The 15,009-nt window shown below is 47.8% G+C and overlaps 1 protein-coding gene across 1 annotated transcript in view; it reads right to left on the reverse strand.

Annotated features, from left to right (window-relative positions):
* The window catches only part of tenm2a (teneurin transmembrane protein 2a), a gene marked incomplete in the record, with an annotated part of 105,759 nt that extends 92,344 nt beyond the window's left edge, over positions 1-13,415 (reverse strand). The window contains 1 exon segment of the mRNA XM_030367766.1: positions 12,892-13,415. Coding sequence (XP_030223626.1) covers positions 12,892-12,943 — 52 coding nt within the window.
* Between the last annotated feature and the right edge of the window lie 1,594 nt (positions 13,416-15,009).

A 15,009-nucleotide genomic window follows, 5' to 3' on the forward strand; every position in this document is an offset into this window, starting at 1 on the left:
TGCATGTTTTTTTTTTCCTCCACTTGTTCTATAAGTACAAGCGGAACATACGTTTGAATACATCTCCATACTGTTTAAACTCTTTAAAAGGGCCAACGTCATTCAATACAATTATTCTGACCTGAAAAATAAAACCAAATAATTGACTATTTACACTCTTAATGACTGTAGCCCTTTAAATGACTCTGGGTCTACACAAACAAACAAACAAACAAACAAACACACATGCATCATTATGCAATGTATTAGAGGTAACTCATACATATGAATTTGCATATTACTGTATCGTCTGCCATTATTTATGTAGCACATTAAACAAATTTCCATTCCAGCAAGTGTTCCGTCATAGAAATGTTTAACCATTGATAAGGAATCAGTAAACCGTTTGTCTATTTAACCTTAGGTCTGAATGATGATAACGTGTTGATTTGTTCAATCCCTGACAAAACGCCATGGATGGCTTGGCCCACCTCAATTCAGCAAAACACTTGTGTATGCTTCACCCTTAAGCTAAACACAACAGCAGCGTGTTAAATGTCTCTCTTCAACAGTTTAAAACACAGAAATGAAAGAAATACTCAAAAGAGAGCCAAAACAACAGATGTTATATTTGAAACACAAGTCTAAGATTTCCACTCGCCATTTATTGCCTCCACCTCTCTCTCTCTGTCTCTCTCTCTTTCTCATGGAGAAATGCACAATTGGCCTCTGTGTTCAGCAATTTGTCGTCGCCACTGTTATCAGAGGCACTCTTCATACATTCTATTCCTCTTAATATATTCTCTCTCTCTCTCAAAGCCAGTGTGTAAGAATATTCCTTAATATTAAAGATCAGGTATGGGCAAATTTGTCTTTTTTTTCTGGTATGGACTGTCGCATTTATTTTTGTCTCATCAGAATTAGTTATTAATTTACATTTGTGTATTCTTGGAAATCATTGTTTTTTGAGGTTTGATTGATTTCATGTTATATTTTTTATATATACTTTTAATTCTTTGCACTCATTTCATATTTAACTTGTTACCATAATTGAGCCAAGGATACTTGAAAAGGTGTGATTTGTTTGCCCTTGTTTAAGTCACTTAAAAAATTACAACATTTGGAGAAGAAAAATCTAGAACTAGCAGCCTTCACACCACAAAACTCGAGCATGCTCGAATTAACAACACTTAGAATCGGAATTTCGACTTTTCCTGGGGAAGGTTTGTTCGGCGTTGCGTAACATCGGATACATGCTCTGATAACGGCAGCAACAGAAACCAGCCTCCTCTTTAGCAACGACACTGTCTGGCCAGCAGTGCCGCCCGCGAAACGCAGGCGTTCACAAGCCCTCTCGGCGCACACAAGCACACCGCATGGCTTTTGTGTTAGTGTGCGTTAATCTACGTTGTGTGTGTATGTCTGTGTGGAAGTGATGCAGATAATAATTATATTAATTCCTCTATTGCTTTTTTGCTGTGTCTCTCCTCATCCCCTTCTCCTCCCCTACTCTGCTTTACCATCATGCCCTGTTTGTTTGTGTATCAGTATGTGTGTGTGTGTGTGCGTGTGTGCGTGTGTGTGTGTGTGTGCGTGTGTGCGCATGAGTGGGTGATCGCAGAAGAGCTCCCATTTCCCACGAGACTCTACTTCAAACAGACTGCTGAAGCATTGCCAAGGGTTCACTTGTGGAGTTTGAATGTGTCTGTGTGTGTGTGTGTGTGTGCTTGTGTGTGTCTGTGTGTGTGTGTTGGTCACAACATTTGTCTCTTAGCACAGATGCATGTGTGTACCACCCGTGCATTGATTTAAGACACGTGCAGACAATGAGTGTGTATTAGGACATCTCCACAAAGGCTTTATTCTTTTTCACTTTCACTTGCATTTTCCCTCTCTTCTTATTATTCAACTATTTATTTTCTGCTTAATCACATTATATGTGCCGGGATTCTGAAACCAATTGTGATCAGTGTCTGGGGTCCTCAAATGCCCTATCTTTGCTTCCACCCGAAACACACACACACAAGCACACACACACGCTCAGATTCAAGCATGAAAGGACACATACACACACACACCCACACAAGCAAAGACTCATACCCAGATGCGAACACACACACACACACACACACACACACACACACACACACACACACACACACACACACACACACACACACAGATGCACAGACGTAATTAAACAAATCCATTGTGTTTTTGTAAGCATGAAGACCTCCCTGCAGAGAGAGACATATTAAAACCAGGATTAGACCAACACAATTACAAAGTGTTACAGATACACTCTCCATCCCCCCCCCCCCGTGCTTGTGTCTGTTTATGAGCCTGCATGCGAGTCTCTTTGTGTGAATGCTGGGTTTCTGTGTGTGTGTGTGTGTGTGTGTGTATGAATATTTAGGGACAGCATTGGCGTACATAATGCTACACAATACGGAGCGATGCAGAGGCAATGACAAGAGGTCGGCTTTTCTATATGTCATTTATGAATTATTCATGTCCGTGTCTTTGTCCTGGTCCGTGCGTCTATTCCAGTTATTCTCCATTTCTGAGTTTCCCCTTTCCCCCTCTTTTTTTGTTCCATCTTCTCAGCAGAAAAAAAAAGAAGGACGTCTACCTGCAGGATAATCCTGCATTACATCCCTAATCCTTATGTCTGTTTGTCCACAGGAACACACAACCACACAGACACACAACCACAGTCACACACACACCTCACTTGTACAAACACACCTAACACACGCCCACATACAAACACACACATGCGCACACACACACACACATGTGTAGACCAAAGCACACACGCAAACACCTCACTTGTACAAACACACCTAACACACGCCCACAAACACACACACACACACACACACGTGCCAACACACACACACACACACACGCACACAAGCAAAACCAGTAGCGGGCCAGCAGTGTTGTGGGATGAAAGGAATGATTAAAAAAAATAAAAATACACGGCCACATGTGTACTTCACACATCCCCGTGTCCCGCTAGCGCCTGAACGCGCTGCCATGCAGCGACGGCACAGCGAGGCTGCGGTTTGTTATCAACCCGGCTTGTTGTCCTGGGGCGTCACAAAGCACTGGCCTGCTATCTTTAATGTCTCTGCAGTAGCGCGCGGAGGAGGCAAAAAACACAAACGGGGACTATCTGCAGTGAGACAAACACAGTGTGACTACCGGAACCCACGCACACACACACACACACACACACACAAACACCCACGCACACATACACAAACCCAGCTACACAGAGGGCACACAGAGGGCCTGTCTCGCCACAGCCAATCCACCGCCAAGAGGCAGCATGGGGCGGGCTGTTTAGGAAGAGACACACAGTCAGGTCCCGGGGCGTATAAGTGGCTTTAATGTATGGTGTGTGTGTGTGTGTGTGTGTGTGTGTGTGTGTGTGTGTGTGTGTGTGTGTGTGTGTGTGTGTGTGTGTGTGTGTGTGTGTGTGTGTGTGTGTGTGTGTGTGTGTGTGTGTGTGTGTGTGTGGATATGGATGAACACACATGCACACATTCCTAGGATGAAAGCGAGAGATCAAAAAGAAAATACTATAAATATATGTCGTATATATATTTATTACATAATATAGTTTGCATAGAAAAAGAGAGAGGGAGAGAAAAAAAGATGAGAGAGGAAGAGAGTGGTGGAGAGGGAAGGAGACCCAGAGACAGAGAGTGATAGAGAAATGAGAGAGAGTAAGGGAGATGGAGAGAGACGGTGAAATGACCGAGTACGCAGAAGTGTCGCTGTTCTTATTAAGCATAGCCTCCCAGGTCCACTCTCTCTGCATTGATCGCTTTCAAAATCTCAAGCTCAGCCATTGATCTGCACAGAATGGGGCATCGGCGACAATCCGTTAATACATGAACCAATCAATCACTCGATATTGAAAAACAACAATGAGATATAAACGATAGTGTGAGAAAAAAGCGGAATGTATTGTGTACTGCTCAAAAGCAGAGGTCAGAGTCACCACCAGTGTGCGAGTGTGTGTGTTGTACACCCATGCGCACACGTCGGTAGGTGTGTGTATTGCTCTGTGAATAGCCGATGTATTGGGGAGCCGGCCAATCAATAGCAATCTACGGCCGTAGCAATGCTAATGGGTCCGCGCAACAACTGGCGATGGGCCAGCTGCCTCTGAACAACAGCGCGCCGACTGAGCGCCGCTTAAAAGCCAAGCATTCAAATCGCAGGCTCGTACACACACACACACACACACACACACACACACACACACACGTCTGTACACTACACGAGAACTCACACACATTCACGGACATAGTCACAAAGAAGGTGAGATCATCACGAGGGAGGAGAGAGAGGGAAAAGGGAGGGAGAGAGAGAGAGAGAGAGAGAGAGAGAGAGAGAGAGAGAGAGAGAGAGAGAGAGAGAGAGAGAGAGAGAGAGAGAGAGAGAGAGAGAGAGAGAGAGAGAGAGAGAGAGAGAGAGAGAGAGAGGGCGAGTGAGGGAGTAAAGTAGAGAGTTTGAGGGGGGAGGTCTCTTCTGACGTCTAAGTCGTCAGGTATGATTGATGGGATAATTTCAGGGTCCTGTTGACCCTCCCCCACGCATGGTCTCTCTCCGTCTCCTCTGTTCTCCCATCTCTCATTTAACCTTTGGATGCACACACATAAACATGCACACAGACACATACACACACACACACATGCATGCATGCATGCACGCACACACACACACACACGGTGTCACTTTGTCATCGTTCTCAAGGCAAGGTCACACATCTGTCTGCTCATTCCACACCTTCTGTTTAGTACTGGAGCTGCCAGGGTCTCATCGCTATAATGACTTTCTGTGGGCACATCCATGGGCACCGTGTGTGTGTGTGTGTGTGTGTGTGTGTGTGTGTGTGTGTGTGTGTGTGTGTGTGTGTGTGTGTGTGTGTGTGTGTGTGTGTGTGTGTGTGTGTGTGTGTGTGTGTTTGCGTGTGCATGTGCGTGTGTGTGTTTGCGCATGCTGCATGTAAACGGAATGAGATAATATGAATTCTAACAGTGGTTTCTAAGGAATAATTAATTAATCATCCATATGGGATATTTGGTGTCCTGTGGTAGCTTCATACGCAAGGTCTTTAGCTCCCAAAGCCTTGGAAGAACAGGGAATTGGCGGCTTTGCGACAAACTGTTGCAATTCAGAAAGGTAAAAGTTATCTAAATATGTGGTCGGCTGTGTAATCCAAAACTCAAGTGAGAACAAAACTAATTTATCAATCCTTGGGTTGGATCACAGATAAATGAATTCATATACACAAACAAAATACATAATTGAATTAATTAAGTCAGACACCACACGCGATGCTCCAAAAGCACTTATTCAAATCGACTCAGTCAGTTCATAGATCAAATCGTGACACTCAAAATGAGGGATGGGGGAAAAAAAGACAAACAAAGCTACTCTGTTTCCACTGATGCCTAGGAAAAACCATTTTCCCCTGCCGAGCCATCTGCATTCGACCTATTTTTCCCACCAGTGCTAACGCGTCTAACCGCCCCACTGTACGCTAGCTGCAGCAGTCGCGCCGGAACACTCCGCTCTCTCTCTCTCTCCAGTCTCTCTCTCTCTCTCTCTCCAGTCTCTCTCTCTCTCTCTCCCCCTCTCCCTCTCCCACTCCCACTCCCTCTCTCTCTCTCTCTCTCTCTCTCCCTCTCTCTCTCTCTCCACTCTCGCTCTCTCTCTCTCTCTCTCCCCGGATGACACCAGCTTTGCTTTGATGCGCGAGCCATTGTCTCCATCCCATCCGTGAAAATACGCTCTCACATCTCTCGCGTTGAGCAAGAGCAAGAGAGCCAGAGACCCAGGGGGAGGGAGAGAGAGAGAGAGAGAGAGAGAGAGAGAGAGAGAGAGAGAGAGAGAGAGAGAGAGAGAGAGAGAGAGAGAGAGAGAGAGAGAGAGCAGACAGGCCCTGGTTTTATTTTTTTGGGGAACCACTGGTGTGACTCACTGGCTGGTTGCTGGGGGGGGGGAGAGAGCTTGTCTTTTACCTCAATTTTTGTACGGCTAGGAGAGGGGGGAGAAGATGAGGTATGAGGATTGAGGAGACGAGACAAGCGGAGGAGAGGGGAGATGGGGAGAGGAGAGGGAGAGAGAGATGAGGAAAAAGAGATGGGGAGAGGGGTGGAAATGGGAGTAGGGATCATGAGAGGATACAGAGGGAAGGAGAACAAAGAGAGAGTGAAAGAGAGAGCGAGAGGGAGAGAGTGAGAGAGAAAGAGAGAGAGAGGGAGAGAGGGGTGAGGGGTTGAGGAAGCCGAAACCAGCGCATTAGGGAGAGGGATATTACAAATGAAGGCAGGAGTCGAGAGAGAAACACAGAAAGGTGCAGTGGAGGAGAAAAAAACAAAAAAAACTGAAAGACTGAAAGAGAGAGCAGAATAAAAAGGTGGGGAAGAATTAGTGGGGAGATGATGGAAGGGCCACAGAGTCATGAAAGTCACATTTACCAACAACAACGTGAAGTCAGTGAGGCTCTCACCTCACACACACCTCAGGTGTAATGAGAGATTTTTTTTCATTTCTGATAAACGACAGCACGAACGTGATAGAAAAACACTTCCTGGCAGGCCGCAGAAGAGCCATCCGTCACTGTGCCATAACTGCGATTGTGACACTTTTATTTGTCAGCTAGTTAGCTCTGGCAACGGATCGATCACTTACATTGTTAGCGGGCCACGTTTAACAAGCATCCCGCACGCTACGGCAGCGGCAGCCATTGTTCTGAACGAGGATACAATGGTCCCTGTCTCGCTCTCTTGCTCGCTGTTCACGTACTCGTATAAAAGGCGTACATTAGCGGTGACATTGAAGAACTCGGCGGAACTTGTTGAAGAACTGCTGTCTCCATGTCTGGAAGACGTGTTACGGTGAGCTCTGCAGCAGCAGGAACAAAGGAACCATTTGGGAAAAGTGAAAGAGTGGAAGTGATGTCCTGAATATATCAAATATGCCACTTCCCTCCACAGAGACGAAAAAAGCATGCTAAGCATTACCAAGACTAGAATATTCCAGATATTAAATATATTTCATATTAGTCCCTGAGGCGAAATTAATCTTGGACATAATGGCTGACAACTGCAATTACACAGAGCCGACAAACAGCAGCGCAAACAAAATCGACCCGTGTTTAGATGGACATTTGTGTAATTCCGATATAAATGTGACATTAAGACGTGAGAGTTACACATAATTATGGATCATTGGATTGTGTCAGGTGCAGATGGAATGATGGTTAGCGGCATTTGGGAGGTTGTATGTGCGTGTGTATGTGTGTGTGTGTGCGTATGTGTGTGTTTGGAGGGTGGTGGGGGGTAAAGGTAGAACGCACATGGCAGCACCACATGCAGATGGCATGCATGGATGACTAGCCAGTCAGGGTAGCCAAGCACAAAAGCATCCAGCTCAGCGGACACACATAGAAACATCCACACACACGCACACACACACACACACACCCACACCCACACACACAATGCACACATACACCCATGCTGTGAAAACCAGCCAGCTTGCCAGGACTTTACTCACCCAAATCACCACTGTGCAAATTAATACGTCCATCCACCCATGCAACACACACACACACACTTGCACGCCCACACACACACACACACACACACCATACTGCAACATCTTGCCATATCATAAAATCAGATTGCAATATTTTTTAATTCAATTTTGACATTTACAAAACAAATATATTTAAATGTCTTTCAAGTGGATTTGCATATAATCCAAAATGTGCGGTTGAAATGAAAAGTAAGAACAAACCTGTCGTGACTTTTTTTTTTGGGGGGGTTGGGGGGAATTCTTGTTTATTTTATCTTCAATTACAAAAAAACTAATCAAATGGCAGGAGGACATCTGACTTCCTTTTTAAAAAGACTTACCACATTTACTTATTTTCACACACACGTACACAGACACACACACAAACACACAAAAGACACATGCACATAGGTGCACACCTTCATTGACACGTCTGATACGAAGCCCGCTAGTACTTGGATTGGGGGAGGGGGGCGATTGGGGGAGGGGGGGATTGGTGGGGGGGGGGGGGAGAAGGAGGGCACTAGGGACTGAAAGCAATCTTGCGGGTGACCTTGAGTGAGCAGGACAAGGCGAGTGACGGAGGGAAATGCCCAACACACACACACACAGAGGGGAAAAAAAGGAGTGAAATACATAATCTATCTCCTCTCGCAGAGAGAAACAAACGCTTTCACTGTGATTGAGGACGGACCGCCCTCGCCGAATGCCCCACACACGCACGGCGACAACCCCTGCGCACATGTCCGTTTACCTTGAGAGACGCACGCGTGTGCACACACACACACATGCACACAAACACAGACACAAAATGGCAGACAGAGACAAGCTCACTGACGAAATATGCTCTACGAGGAACACACACGCACTAGTACCTTGATACGTGCAAAAGCCACACACACAAACACAAATCCACTTACACACACGCACACAGACACACACAAAGACGTGATGGCAATCTGGAGGAAAAACTCATTTTCCTAAAGCAAGAGGGGAGTTCAAAGAGAGGGAGAGGGAGGGCGAGCGTCACAGAGACAAAGAGCAGAGAGGAAAATGAGAATAAAATTACGACAAGGCCAGGAAACTGAAAAAGAAATCTAGATGAGTAGGCAAAGGTGATGGAAGCGGAGGGGTAAGGGGAACAAATCAGACAGTGACAGATGAGGGGGGGAGAGCGAGAGAGAGAGAGAGAGAGAGAGAGAGAGAGAGAGAGAGAGAGAGAGAGAGAAGAAGAAGGAGATGAAAGAGAAACTTAAGTGTCCAGACTTTTGCAAATAAGTGTCATTGCTCTTTCTGAGACACCTTTGTGTTCACCCAGCAAATGACACAAACTCAATTCAGTTAGAGCACATGCTGATCGGGATTTTGTGTGTGTGCACTTGTGTGTGTGTGTGCACTTGTGTGTGTGTGTGTGTGTGTGTGTGTGTGTGTGTGTGTGTGTGTGTGTGTGTGTGTGTGTGTGTGTGTGTGTGTGTGTGTGTGCGGATGTGCGGGTGAGCCTCCAGACTCGAAACAGAGAACTTTATTACCATCTGTTCCCACACATGCTTATTTGTTTAGCCGTGACATGCATGTCTTCTTCAATCGCTTTGCCGATTTTTTTTTTCCCCTTTCTTTTCTGTTCATATTTCGGGTCTTTTCATAGCGCTCCACTCTGTGTTCTTGGCTGCTTTCTTCCCTCTGATCAACCCGATCTGCCTCGGTGCGCCCTCCTCACCACTGCATCCCACCGCCTCTTCCTCTCCTTGTCATCAGCACCTCCTCCGCACCCAGCGGGTGGAGGAGGTGCCGGTGGAAGGCAACCAACCCCGTAGTAACAGTCATCACATCGCGGGCTTCCTAACTACCTTGCTCATGGTGTAATAAGCCCGGTGCTCCAGCCGTTTTAATCAAGGGTGAAATTTTTATGTCCTCGTCTCCATCTCCCCATCTCTCTCTCTCTCGCTCTCTCTATCTCCCACTCTCTTTCTTTTTATGTGTGTGTGTGTGTATTTTCTGTGTGTGGGTGTGTGTTTTCTGTGTCTGTGTGTTTGTGTGTGTGTGTGTGTGTCCATGGCACGTCAATGCCCACTCTGGCCATAAGGTGGAGCTGGTGTCTGACTGAGAGGTTGGGGCGAAGAGAAACAAGGGATAGAAAGGAACGTATCAGCGCAGAGGCAGACGAAAAGAGAGAGAGAGAAAGAGAGAAAACTAGGAGGTTTGAATGAACAAGAAAAATGTACAGATTTCAGTAAGTTAGTACACTTTCATCGTCCTTAAAGAGTTAGTCAAATTAAGTATTTGTAGTGTAACAGATGGTGCCATTTGTGGAAGACACGTTCAGACGATATAAGAATGTTTGCCAGTGTGTGTGTGAAAACATTTGGTGTAGTTAAAGCTCTGTTTACCAGATCGATCGCACACAATGCAGGCGGTTCATCATATCATTGACTTTTGAGCAACAGAAATATATCGACATTAGTCATGGACTATCTGCTTAAATATCACAAAAACAAACCAAGATGAATTCTTGTTTAGTCATTGACTGTGGGGCGGATAAAACGCCACAGCAATCTATCCGATTTGATCCGGTGAAGGTCTTTTAATAGATGTATCCAAGCATGGAGACACTTTGAAACACCGCTGGAATGTCTAATTAGTGGCAAACGTGAGCAGTAGATGGATTTGGACCTCTGAGGCAAAGACAGGACAATGGTGGAAGACACAGATGGGCCTGGCCACGACAAAATGCCAATTTACTAACAGACATACAACCTATTCAAATCTTGACGCCCACACACACACACACACACACACACACTCACACACACCGATGCGTAGATAGCCTGGGAGCAGGGGAGGTGTCCACAGATGGATCCATCTCCCTTTCTCTCTCGCTCACCCTGGTGCTCTATCCCGCTCTCTCCCTGTGACCACACACACCCACACCCACACCCGCACCCACACACACACACACACTCATGCCGTCTCCATCACAGATGGACCCAGTCACACCTTTTTCCTCCTCACATGACCTGAAGCCACTTAATCTGTATGAGAGCGTGTCTTGTTTACTGGCACATAAAAACCAGCCCCTGCCTCCTCCGAAATAACATACGCTGATAAAGAAAAATGCAGACCTCGATTTTGTTTTCCCAGCACAAATCATAACCGCATCACATGGGACTTTCATGAAAAGGCATATGTGTAAGTATTTATTTTGAGGAGATAAGAGATGAGACATAAAAATGATGAATGTTTCTTGATGCGTTGCTCGTCATTAGCATTAATCTGGAACTACTGCGACGACTTGAACTGCTTAGTTCCTTGGAGAGTAAATCGTCATGAAAAGTAATTCTCTGTTTACGTTCGGAAGCCTCCGATAATAAATAAATCCAAGAGCCCAGAAAAATACCAAACTAATGACAAGGAGAGGTGGCCATTTAAAAGGTGTCTGTGTAGATGTCATGTTGTCAGACGACATCTGAGCGTGTGAGTGGGGGGGCTGCAGGAGAGTGGGAGGGTGGTCGGTCTGTCTGTCTGTCTGTCTCACAACAGGTAGGGGGTCCCTGCTAGCCGACGGGACCACCCTCTCTGGGAGGCGGGAAGTAAACCACGGATCTGTCATCTGTCTTCATAAGCCGACCAGTCAGAGCCATCCTAATTAGTCGCCATGGAAACCACGGCTAATTCCCTGCCCTGCCATGCCAATCACGTTCCGTCTTTGGTGGCAATCAGAGAGGCGCAGATATCTTCCGCTGGGTCGAGGCTTCCTCCGGCTTTTAAAGTGTGTCTATGACTGTGTCTATGCTATGGATGCATGTTTGTTTGTTCGGTTATATTAGTCTTTTCTGGGCTTATATAAGCGTGTGTGTTACTTTGTGTCTAAAGACGTGTGTGTGTGTGTGTGTGTGTGTTTGTGTGTGTCTGTGTGTGTGTGTGTGTGTGTGTGTGTGTGTGTGTCTGTGTGTGTGTGTGTGTGTGTGTGTGTGTGTCTGTGTGTGTGTACAAGCATTCGTCCGTGCCCCTTAATCTGGTCAATATCCTATCGATCACTCGTTGTCATATTGTTTTTGGAGAGACCATTTTGTCAAAAGCGAGTCAACAATTTGTTCTGATTGAAATCAAATACATGGTGGAGATGCGCAAGAGCACCATCGACTTCCCGATACATCTTCAGGCTCACAACAGTCGACCCCCACCAAACGCACAGAATCAAACCGATGAGCACAGGCACTTAACCTCTCCCCATGAGGCCAGTGGGGGTGGGCTGGTGGGCTCGAGGTTAGGGTAGGATACCAAACCACACAGCACCACCTCCAATCACACACAAACACACGTACACAATCACACACACACACATACACCAAATATCAGATGACGGTTCTCAGCATGTCAGCAAGCGTCCATTTAGTTTCCCCAGACCAAAGGAAAACCCCAGTGAAACATTCAATCAAGGTTTTGAAAAAGGGGGGAGTATGCAGCGACCTTGTGTATTATTAAAGAGCACATGTAAATAAATGATAACTGTGAGTCGGGGAAGCAAGCCTCTCATTTATTTCTCGCCGTCAGCCAGCTGTCAATCACCCGAATCACTGTCAGTTTCAGAACACTCATTGGAGAGCTAGGAAGAGGAAAATAACCAGGGTGCCTTTGTCACACAATCACAAGTGGAGACGCCACAAAAAATAAGGGAAACGCACACATTCACGCAAGCACACGCATAATAATAAAGAAAATGTATTGAAACGGCAGCGCTTTTCAAGATACCCAAAGCGCCTTACAGAGTGTGTGTGTGTGTGTGTGTGTGTATGGGTGAAGACACTTCATCCACTACCAATGGGTATTGGTGTGCAAACACACGCACTACATGCACCCGCGCGCACACGTACATGCATGGAAGGAAATTGTCTCACATACAAGCCGTGCATAACTTCAAACGTTCATCAAAGCGCCAGTATAATGAGGTGCATGTCGTTTGACTCCTTACACCACCACCACCACCACCACCACCACCCCAACACGACCCCCATACAGCCCCCATACAGCCCTATCATCCCCCACTTCCTCTCGTTTCACATCACCCACACCACATCTATAAGGGCACTCAAGTCCAACATTGGTTTTACATCCGTCAGTGTTCCTATGAGTGTGCGTGTACTAAGATGCGTCCCCAACAAAGATATCCCCGGCAGGGTTTTTTTTTTTTTTTTGCCCTGCTCCCTGACAAGTCTCTCCCGCGTCCCGGAGCTCCACCGGAGGGGTCCTCTCCCCCTCTGTGTGTGCCACTGCGGGGGGCCGTTCGGTCGTTCGTTCTGGGCGTCCTACCTGTCTCGTGAGAGAGGGTCTTGGCTCTCCCCGTGTTGCCCGAGTGATGCATCGCTCCGTACTCGTCTCTCTTCCTCAGCGACGCTCGATCCGTCTCCCCTCCTCTCCTCCACCCTCCGCTCCTCTCCTCTCCCTTCAGAGTCCTTTTTTCGGGGGTCTCAATCTTTTTTTTCCGCGTCCCGGCGGGCTTTAAAAGCGTCCTTCTCTCTCACAGCGTCCTCTGCGCTCCTCTCGCTCCCGGCTCTCCTCCGTTCGAGCGCTTGTTCTCTCTTTCGATTCTCTCTCTCTCTCTCGGTGTGTGTCCGCGCGCCGCGGTCCTGGAGGGCTCCGCTGTCCGCCGTCTGTCTTCTCCTTGTTCTCCTTCTCCTGCTCCTCCTGCTCCTCCTCCTCTCGCTCCGTCTGTTCGCCGTGAGCTCCGCCGCTCTGACACAATCCGCTCGCTGAGTTGCAAGAGCATAGAGCGCGCGGTGCGAAGGGGGAGGCGAGCGAGCGAGAGAGAGAGGGAGAGCGAGAAACACACACACACACACACGCACAAAGTGCGAGAGAGGTAGAGAGGGAGAGAGAGAGAGAGAGAGAGAGAGAGAGAGAGAGAGAGAGAGAGAGAGAGAGAGGGTGCGAGAGGGAGAGCGAGAGCGAGAACCAGCGTGTGAGACACACGCTCTCCCACACACACACGCGCACACACACACACACACAACCAAGAGCGGTGTGAATCACACACTCACTCACAGACGCACTCCTCCCCGGAACAACAGGGTCAAAAAAAAAAAGAGCCCCAAAAAAAGAAATAGATATTTAAAAAAGCAAAAGGCAGAAGACGCGAAACCCCACAGAGTCCTACTCCTCCTTTATCCTGGTTCTGAAGCTTTAAAAAGATCTTCTGATCCCTCTGTCTCTCTGTCCTGTCCTTATTGTCTCTCTTATTTATCCTCCTCCGTCCGGATCAGCCAGAGAACAAGGCAGGCGAGGGTTGAGCCGCCGCGGCGCACAGGGGGGCTAAGTAAGTAGGCGGCTAGGGGCTGGAGTTTGGGTAGAGGGTGGGGGGCTGGGGAGCGGCTGGGGAGAGACGGGGGCGGAGGTGATGACTGCCGAGGGGTGGGGTGGGGTGGGGGGGGGGGGGGGGGGGGTTGCCGAGGCTCTGGTAGCGGGGGTAGCGGCTAGGCGCCAGGCGGTGTCGTACGGCGGCAGGGGCAGCGGCAGCAGCGACAGCAGTAGCGGGAGGGATGTGAGTGTAGCTCCCTCCTCCATCTGCCCAGAGCTGAGACTGAGAGGGAGAGAGCAGGCTCCCCACACACACACACGCGTGCCCGCGCACACGCAGGCACACTTTTTTTTTTTTCCTCCCTCTCTTGAGCTCTCTCTCGCTCTCTCTCTCTCTCTCTCTCTCTCACACACTCTCTCTTCCCAGTAGCAGCATGCCGCGGAGGGGGAGGAGGATGGGAGAGAGTGAGAGCTAGTGAGAGAGAGAGAGAGAGAGAGAGAGAGAGAGAGAGAGAGAGAGAGAGAGAGAGAGAGAGAGAGAGAGAGAGAGAGAGAGCAATATAGAGCGGGAGAGACATAGAGAGGGGAGAGAGAGAGGTGGCAGGGAGGGACTTGAGCGACAGAGGCAAGGGTAAAATGGGGGAGGGAAAGGAAAAGAGAGGTACCAAACAGGAGGGCTTGAGGGAGCGAGAGAGAGAGAGAGAGAGAGAGAGAGAGAGAGAGAGAGAGAGAGAGAGAGAGAGAGAGAGAGAGAGAGAGAGAGAGAGAGAGAGAGAGAGAGAGAGAGAGAGAGAGAGAGAGAGAGAGAGACACAGAGACACAGAGAAAATCATCGGAATGTGACAAAGCAGCACATCAAAGGCAAAGGGATGGAGAGAGGAAGGAGAGAAAGAGACAAAAGACAAGCGACAGAAGACAGAAGACACCAGGGAGACAGAGAGAAAAGAGAAAGAAAAGGGAATAATGGGGGGGGGGGCAGGAGGAAAAGAATAATAGGAGACACAAGGGAGGAGAAGAAAGGAATCGGGTGTGAAAGACAGGGGAAAAAAGGGAAAATGCAGAAGAGACAGGGAGAGGGAGGGGGAGGGAGAGAGGGAGGGAGGGAGGGAGGAAGAGGAGGAGAGGAAGGGCAGA

The sequence above is a fragment of the Gadus morhua genome, chromosome 10, assembly GCF_902167405.1.
Source record: "Gadus morhua chromosome 10, gadMor3.0, whole genome shotgun sequence".
Classification (NCBI taxonomy): Eukaryota; Metazoa; Chordata; class Actinopteri; order Gadiformes; family Gadidae; genus Gadus; species Gadus morhua.